Here is a 448-nt window from a genome sequence, read left to right as displayed (position 1 = left end):
CCTGCTGCTTTCCCAGGACAGTTCCATTTGTCTCCAATTCATTTTCACATTTGTAATAGGCGATTCCTGTGCCCCTGCTGAGAGTGTTGAGAATAAGTTCAGGAAGGATATGGCACCGTTTTGTTGAATGCAGAGGATAGTATCTTTCAGGATTAAGATGACAATTGCCAGATTAATTCAAAATATCTCTGATAAATGAAGAATTAAACCCTATTTCTTGGATTATAGCTGCAAAAACATACTTACATTCCGTACACTGGATGTCAGCATGCAAGGGGTGGCATAGCATCATACACCACCAAATCATGCAAATGAGTCCAAGAGTATCAAACATCTTTTCTTCTCTTGGAAAGAGACAATGAAACCTTCAAAGAAATAAAGAAAAATAAAAATTGATGCCCAAGTGTACTTTGGTTTCTGCAAAGATTTTTTTTTTTTTTTTTTTTTT

The 448-nt window shown here is 35.9% G+C and overlaps 1 protein-coding gene across 1 annotated transcript in view; it reads right to left on the bottom strand.

Annotated features, from left to right (window-relative positions):
* Positions 1-334, bottom strand: part of LOC103780628 (granulocyte-macrophage colony-stimulating factor receptor subunit alpha-like) — a 12,029-nt gene extending 11,695 nt beyond the window's left edge. The window contains 2 exon segments of the mRNA XM_008948318.1: positions 1-77; positions 247-334. Coding sequence (XP_008946566.1) covers positions 1-77; positions 247-334 — 165 coding nt within the window.
* Between the last annotated feature and the right edge of the window lie 114 nt (positions 335-448).

This window comes from Merops nubicus, unplaced genomic scaffold (assembly GCF_000691845.1).
Source record: "Merops nubicus isolate BGI_N331 unplaced genomic scaffold, ASM69184v1 scaffold34499, whole genome shotgun sequence".
In the NCBI taxonomy this organism is placed as follows: Eukaryota; Metazoa; Chordata; class Aves; order Coraciiformes; family Meropidae; genus Merops; species Merops nubicus.
This window is presented reverse-complemented; position numbering and strand designations above follow the sequence as displayed.